At 41.3% G+C, this 8351-nt stretch overlaps 1 protein-coding gene across 5 annotated transcripts in view; it reads right to left on the reverse strand.

Moving 5' to 3' along the window:
- Positions 1-1630: 1630 nt before the first annotated feature.
- HNRNPK (heterogeneous nuclear ribonucleoprotein K) overlaps positions 1631-8351 on the reverse strand; it is a 21026-nt gene continuing 14305 nt past the window's right edge. For 3 of the 5 annotated variants that reach the window (XM_014519304.2, XM_014519307.2, XM_014519306.2), the window contains exons 11-15: positions 5228-5278; positions 4087-4108; positions 3926-4008; positions 3245-3414; positions 1631-2461 (exon numbers count right to left, since the gene is read on the reverse strand). In XM_014519304.2, coding sequence (XP_014374790.1) covers positions 2428-2461; positions 3245-3414; positions 3926-4008; positions 4087-4108; positions 5228-5278 — 360 coding nt within the window. In that variant the 3' untranslated portion in view covers positions 1631-2427. The remainder of the gene's footprint in view (positions 2462-3244; positions 3415-3925; positions 4009-4086; positions 4109-5227; positions 5279-8351) is intronic. The other 2 variants (XM_014519305.2, XM_006022298.3) reach the window with 1 other exon arrangement.

The following is an 8351-nucleotide window of genomic DNA, read 5'->3' on the forward strand; positions in this document are numbered from 1 at the left end:
TCCGGCTAGCCCAACGGCGCATGCGCCGAGCACAATACCCCGCCCGCCGGGTGGGGCAAGCGTGAGGCGGCCCGTGGCCTCGCAGGGAGCGGGGACAGGGCTGAAGAGGCGGCGGCTAGAAAACAACCTTGCAATGAGCTACCGGGGAGTTGCTGGCGAAGCCGTTTCAGGCCGGGGCGCGGGGGAGGCTTGCTCCGCCAGCAGGGCGGCTCAGGGTAGTCCGGTGGGGCGACAGGCTGCAGTGCAGCAGCGCGGGGCGGGAAAGCGGCACTTCCGGGGGTGCTGCACGATGCCAAAGGGAATCTATATACAAAGGGCCACGTTCAGCTGCCCCAGGAATGGCGGAGGTTGGAGCCAGCACTGGGTGCATAGAAAATGTCTTCTGCAACGTTTCAGCTGAAATGCGGGGATAGGATTGACTTTAAGCACTCGGAGTCATTTTATAAGCAGATATTAATGAGGGCCCAGCATAAGGCTTCAAGGATATGCCCCATAACTAGAAACGAGAAATGTATTTCTCTGGAAAGCAGCTTGGGTGATCCAACCTATGGATTTGATTATAGGGCACATTAGGACATTTCCAACCCTCATGCTTCTGACCTGAACACACTGCCATTTACTAGTGGTGTTACAGGTCCCTGGCCCTCAGAGGCCAGAAAGGAAAAAAGAAAAAAAACAAACCAACCCTATGCCATTCTTTTTTACATGCACTCTATTTTTTTTCAGACAGTGAAAATCTGTACTTTGTGGGATTGTTGGTTGCAGCTGTGTTGGTCTAAGGATACAGGCAGACAAAATTATTTGGGCAGATGTGCTTATCTTTTATTAGGCCAACTAAATAGCTGGAGCTTTTCTACAGTTCTGCTCCAACTACCGGAAGCAAAGTCTGGGCGAGGGCTTAGTACACATTTTCTTTTCAGGGGGAAACCCAAGCTCTTTGCTTCTCTTTTAAAAGACTTCTCTAGAACAGGAACTTATTGGATAGCATTGAATAAAATGCTATGACTAAAAAAACCCAGGTATATTAAAAGGTACAGCAACTTCCAAGCACCCAGCCCCTTTCATTGTTGTGGAATGCTGCATGGGGCACAGCTTTTTGAAAACAGAAATGTGAAAGTGTTTTCATTTTTGGAGTGTTTCTATTTGTGGACTGAGAGTCAGAATAAAAATCCACTCAAACTGGAGCCATCACATCCAGTTGTGCACAGTGTTTTTTTCCAATAATTTTTTATTTAGGAAGTGAAATTAAAATGTATTAACTATAAATACAAATGCCAAGATATTACAGGAGATATCCAGAGGTACTTAATAATTTCTGAATTTCTCATAAGTATTTCCTATGTAATTCAACATACAACAGGAAACAATACAAGTGTGTCATGTAGATTTGTATACAATGAAAAACAAGTTACAGTTACAGAGTTAGACACCGTCAAATTGCCAATTATCAAAAACGTCTACCTCATACAATTGCAAGACTGGAAAACAATTAGAATTTATTTATCAGGAGACACACCAACTTTCATCTCTTTAGAATTGTTATTTGGCTTAAGCAAGGCTGCCAACTAGATGTACTTGATCATTGTAACTCACTGAAATCAGTTTTGAAAGATTTTATTCATATGCTGTCGCCACTATAAATGTGCTGCAATCAAATAAGTATGGGCAAACAGAAAAAAAACAAACCTCAGACAACAGTTTTGCAAGTGCTACAATTTCCTCTCAGGTAGCAAAGCACTGAGTTATAGTTTTCACCAATACTTTTCATTTGCCAAAATACTTAAGTTTGTCTATATCAAAGAGCAGAAAAGCAAGCTTAACAGCAGTGTTTTGGTTATGACTTGTGGGGATGGGGGGGAAGAAAAGGGTGCATCAGCCTCAGATACTACTTTATCCATATCCTTAAAAAAAAGAAAAAAAAAAGACGACCAAGAATAGGTTCACTAAATTTATTTTAAAAATCATAAAATGTTTCTTACAAAAGAGCATTACAGTTTGCACACTGCTCTGAATAGATGCCAGGGACACATAGGACTACCAATATTATTCTCCCCTGTTCAAAAAAAATACAGTGTACATAAAGCAAGGTGTTCACAATAGTTACAGAAAAACATTACAGTTTACCACCAACAATGAACAAAAATAAAATCCACTCTGCTGCTGTTTCAAAATTTCAAAGTTAGTCTCGCGCACCCTCCCTCCCGAAATATTTGTAAGGATCTAAAACATTACATCTGGTGGACAGCAAAGATTCCACTACACCTCAAATGCAGAACACCTATGAAGCAGAGGAATGTTGGCTTTTTAAACAGAAGCAGATAAAAAAAACAAAAAAAAGGATGCAGGACTCCTTCAGTTCTTCACTAGTCTTAGAAAAACTTTCCAGAATACTGCTTCACACTATAAAAAAGAAAAAATAATCTTGCATTAGAATCCTTCAACATCTGCATACTGCTTCACACTATAAAAGAAAAAGAAAAAAAAGCATGTATTAGAATGATTGACCATACATCTTGCATTAATATTTACAATGACATTCTTTAAAAGATATTAAAAATTTAAATTCCTAATAACTTCACATACATTTTAATAATGATTATTAAAAAAAAACAACACATTCCAATATTAGTAGTTATTCACGTCAAATACGCAAATTAAGTATTACAAAACGCTTATTAGATAGCCAATGTGGTAATAAAGCAAAATGAAGCAACTTAAATCTAAAGCTGTTAATACTTGGCAGAAAAGACAAAGTATTGCCAGTAAGGTGTGAAATGCTGCATTTCCAGCACCAATCGATTTCAACTTGTCCTGTAGAGGCATGGTCTGTGCCATATGGCAGACTGCGATTTGTTGTCGATTTAGTTATCTAAAAACAACAAAATCACTAGTCTTCCACACAGAACTAGACCAACATCCATTGAAATCTTCTATATTTTCTACAGGCTCTATATAATTTATTATAGTAGTTTTTGCAGCAGTTTTCACCAGAGAAATGAGAGGACTGCTTGGTTAAGGCGTCTTCCAGCAAGATTAGTTTTGAGGGAGTCTTCATTTTAGTAAGAATGGAGAAGAGAAGAAAATGAAGGCAGAACTACTAAGTAGAAAAGTTAGGTCCCAACAGATATTTTTAAAACACCCTTCCCCTTGCAAAAGCTACATCATAAAGAAAAGCTTTAGAATTTAGTGAGAAAAAAAATCTGTTTCAATGAAAGCACTGGTGCTGAGTTAGACTTCAACTTGCCTGTTCTGCAGTAAATACTGTGCATTCTGTATCTGGTCCTGTGTGCCTGTGATGGTTATTATCCGGTCTTCCGAGCCTTCCAAAGGTTCATCAATTTTGATTGAAGCTCCTGATTCATGACGTATCTGTTTGATCCTTTGGCCTCCTTTGCCAATGATAGATCCAGCCAACTAGGGGGAGGCAAAAAGTTACTCATTTACATTTTGACATAACTTCTCTGTAAAGACCACTCTAGAATTCAGGATGATACTCTCAGCTCAGTAGTTCGTATGATTTTTAGAGTGCCAAGAGAAATCCGTCTCCCTGTTGCCTCCTACACCCCACCCAAATGTTTTCAATCTAAAACACTCTAAACCAGGCTTGGGAGAACCAGTCAAAGTGACTTGGCAAACACTGAAGGTGGCCAGTTTAAGTCTACCAGCCTATTTTTAATGTCCAATATGAACACCATATTAAAAAAAAGGTTAAGCTTATTGAAAACGACTTTCTAAATAAAGAGCAGGGGGAAAGAAAATAAACCCCCAACCCAACCAACCAACCATCTTCCAAGGAAGACTGGTGGTAGGTGAACAACATGGATTAATACTGAAAGAATGCAAAACATTCGCACATAAAATATTCTAGTTCATTGGCATAACACAAGCATTTAATTACAATGTTAAAATAATTAGCATTACTTACATCTTTGGGAATTGTTACTTGGGTCGTGATGATGGGTCCACCCAGATCACCGTATGAACCACGGCCCCCTGCATAAGAATAGTCTGATTTAAACGTATGCATCAAGCCCTTGTAATGAACAAACTAATTTTTTGTAAAAAAATTATATAAAAAAAACTTACCATATCCAGACCCACCCTCGAACTATAGAGGGAAAAAAGAAAAAAAAAACTTAAAACTTTTGTAATGAATCAAGCAATGTTCTTAACATACCCTATTGACGTACTCAGCTGCTGTCAAAAAATTAAGGAGGCTACTGTATTATAATTTGCAACGCTCTCCTATATTCAAAATTAGCCAGGTTTGGTCACTTTTTAAAAACAGTCTAACTATAGTTTACCAAACTACTCAGAGAAATGGGAACGTGCAGATATTTAAAAAGCTTCAGGATCCAAAAAAACCCCTCAACACTCCATTTTTTAGAACCAGATCAAAATAGAAGCTATTCACCACTCTGATGATCTGCTGCTACTAGGCTATGAATATATGTAATCATGTTACTTAGCAACAGAAACTTGCAGTGTAATATGAACAAGCTCTAAGAGCACAAAGAGACAAGAGAATGTGATTTCCAGTCAAAGCCATAGTCCAAATTTATTTTCTAGATATACAATCTAATTAGTGAAAAAGCTATGAACTTAAGTCAGTATTTATCTACAACTGTATGACAAAAACATTCGTTTTAATAACCAACAGAATATGTACCATCCAAAAGCTAATAAAAACGTACAGTAGTTTATTTCTAATAGTTAGCTTGAGTATATTATATTGTCTCAGGTGATTCACAAACAGGACATATACACACCAATTGTGCTGCTAGAATTGAAATTCCAGGAGCAAGAGTTGTGGTGTTGGCTCCACAAAGTGGTGTTACTCCAATTATGTGACATAAACATTCACAACTAAAAAAAAAAAATAGAGTGCAAAGGGAAGAGATTTAATCTGAAGCTCTCTCTTTTGACAATACCTCTGCACGTTTCCACTCTGGGACAAACTAGCAGCACAGTTCCTGGAGGAAAGCTCAGAAATGGGCAAATGAAAAATGCTAAGTGAAATTAAACATTTATATTATCTCAAAATGGCAGCTTCACAGAATTGCACAGTAGTAATATTATTTTACAAAGCATATCATGAACTACACCCAAGCTGAAGATGGCCTTCTGTCCTCTTACTTTTTGAGGATGTTCTCACCTACTTAAATAGGCATTCCTCACAAACAACAATTACACTGAAGCCAAATGAGGGGAATGAGAGCTCACTTACCAGCTCTGGTGGCTGCATGTCATCACAAGCATCCACATGACACTGCATCATCTTAAGACACAAGGGGAAAAAACAGGAAGAGGAAAAATAAATATCTCTGAAAGGAATCTGTCCTAAAAAAGACCTTTATCTAACCAAATAAAACCATCTCTCTCTCACACATGTGCGTGCCAATCCAACCCAGCCCCAGCCCGCGTAGGAACTCTAGGGCAACTGGGACACTGTTGTTGCCCATACGCTGCCCCCCCCCCCCCCCCGGCGCGGAGATTCTGTCCCTCTCGCTGCCCCCCCCCCCCCCGAGTCAGCATCCCTGTTGCAGGCAGTGTCAGAGGCTGGTGGGCAGGGGTGCAGTCCAGTGGGGAGGTGGAGCTGCCTGGCACTCTGTGCCTTGGATTCTCATTTTAGTTTTCCACAACCAGCTGCTGTTGGCCTTCAAAATCCGGGACTGTCCCAGGCAAACCGGGACCTATGTTCACTGTACCCATGTGGGTGTACTATTTACAGACAAACATTCTTTAGACTCCCAGAAATGCACCCAAAAGGCCTTTTCTGCCTTCCTTATATTCTGGGAACTGAAGTGGAGCCAAAGACAACATTTCCTCCTTTTTTACTCCCGTAGTATTGTGGATGGGACAATCAGTATTTTGACCTTTGAAATCTTCACCAGGTGTCAGATTAAACCTCCTACTGGCAGAGGTTAACCCCAGGCACTGGCAACCTTGTGCTGTTAACCACTTTCATATTCTGTCCAATAATTTCCCCTTTCAAGCAGCAGCTATACTTCTACCTATGACAACCCTTCTTTACGGCTGCCACATTTGTACTAAAGGTACAATGTGCTGTTTTACAACTGCTTACATGGATGTTCCCGTCTCCAGGATTCATACGAAAGATTTCCTCTCAGTTCTATTTAGGATGGAAGCACCATTTGTGTTCCATAACTATGCTGCCTATCTTCCCCCAAAATCAGAGCTCTAGTCTGAAGGTTGTAAAATGATTTCTAAGCTGGTGAAAGTAAATCCATCAAAAGTTAAAATAATTTGAAGGAGTCATTTAAGAAGTGTTGAACCTTGACTCTATTCAGGTTGCAAATTCTGACTATCTTAACTGAACTTAAAAACTAATTGAAACTTCATGCATTGGTGATATTCCAGTAAGTTTTAAGGAACGAACGATAGCAGCAGAAACTTTCATGACTGCAGGTTCTAATATTCTTTTCTACCAAAAATTCTTATATACATGGAATCGCCCTCTTCCCAAGTGTCTGTCTGCCATTACTGCTCATCTTACAAACTTTTCTAGTGAGACAAATATGAGAAGACTCACCACATTAACATTTATGATACATCATTAATTAGCAACTACCTCAAAATAATTAAAATCTAGTGTAAGCAAATTCACATACATGGTAAAGCTATCAGGAGACTTTTAGCAAAAAGCCCTTTTCTGAAATAAATGTGGTCTTTGAGAACCCTTATAGGGGCTGGCAAAGACCACCATCTTTTCTACAGGGAGTTCATTTTATGCCCATTATGAAAGAAGCCACTTTGTTCGTTGACTCTTGCAACCTATTAGATCCTTGCTGAAGAAATTTTCAACTAAGGACGTGGCCTAACAAAAACCATTTATTTAAATAAAAAAAAAATCTTTCTAAAAAATCACCTATTGTACCTACTGAACGGTGTAGAGGAACATTTGGGACACAGAAAAGGTAACTGGTGAAACTACATTGGGACACTTGTGCAGAGAACATTCAAAATAATTGGGAAAGGAGCTGGGATAACTGATTTTTGTTGCTTTGTTTTGTATCTCTGTGGGTTAATGCAGCAGCCAGACATATGGGCTGCATCCAGACAAATGCAATATGCGCCACACACTGCAGGTGCAGGTGTTCCCTGCACTGCTACCTTGCATGCTGCAACATACCTGCTATGCTGCTACCCTGGAAGATCCCGGGTTCAGAAAAGCCCACACAAAAAAGAGGGGCAGTGCACATGGCAGCAGAGCACACTGCCCAAACCTGAAGCTGCAAGATGTGCCGCTGCTACTTGTACCCAGGGAAACAAACATCTGCACTCATCTAGATGCACCCAAAGATCCATTTTTCCTTCGAACATTACCCCAAAATTTAGGTAACAAACCCCCCTAAATTTAGCGTATTTGCACAAGAACTTTTGGTTCTGAACGTTCTGAAATTCCCAGGGGAAGGGGGGGGGGAAGGGAAGCTAAAAGTTTTGAGTTTAAACTGATTTTTTAAATCAGTAGGTTAAAAAAAAGAAAGAAATTTGTAATAATTACAAAAAACTCACAAACCCGAAAGACTTGACAAATACTACATGTTAGATTTAAGTAAACAATATTAAACATATTAGGAAGTTACCTAAAGGTAACCTTGGAAAGACTACACTTACAAATATTGCACCACAAATAACTAACAGTATGATTATGAGTAGGGGTGCACCAATAAAGATTTTTCTGGGCTGATACCAATGACTGATTATTAATGAACCATATCAGCCAACAGCTATCCGACTGCCAATATGCAGCCTGGCAGCTTGGAGAACAGCATCTGGTTGGTAAATCTGTTTGGAGGGAATGGGCAGGGAGAGAAGGGGCGGGGGTTGGGGCAGACTGAGGCCCTGCATTGAAGGAGGGATTGGGGCAGGGGCTGGGATGGGCAGTTCATCTGGAGAATGTGCAGGGGGGAGAGGGTGGTGGCTCTCAAACCTGCATGCACCCCCAGGTGAGGTACATGCTCCCTGAATCTGTGTGGAATGACGGTGGGCTGCTGCTGCAGGCAGCGCTGGGCTCTTCCCGGCAGGGGGTTGGGCCAGGGCCGTGCTCAGGGCACGCAGCAACACGGGGAAGGGTGGCTACAGTGAGTTCTGGGGTGGCTGTAGTCCCCACACCCCGGGGAAGAGCCTAGTGCTGCCCCCAGCCTTAGCCTGCAGCAGCAGCCCACTCCCACCCCAGGCAGATCTGGGGGGCATGTGCCCCGTGCCTCCCCCACCAGGTGTGCACAACGGCAGGAGCTGCAGCCCCCTCCCTGAGTCACCTGGACAAGCTGCTCATGGCTCCACCTTGCATCCTGCCCCGGCTGGGCAGAGCCTGCCCCAGCCCCAGC

The sequence above is a fragment of the Alligator sinensis genome, unplaced genomic scaffold (assembly GCF_000455745.1).
Source record: "Alligator sinensis unplaced genomic scaffold, ASM45574v1 scaffold226_1, whole genome shotgun sequence".
Classification (NCBI taxonomy): Eukaryota; Metazoa; Chordata; order Crocodylia; family Alligatoridae; genus Alligator; species Alligator sinensis.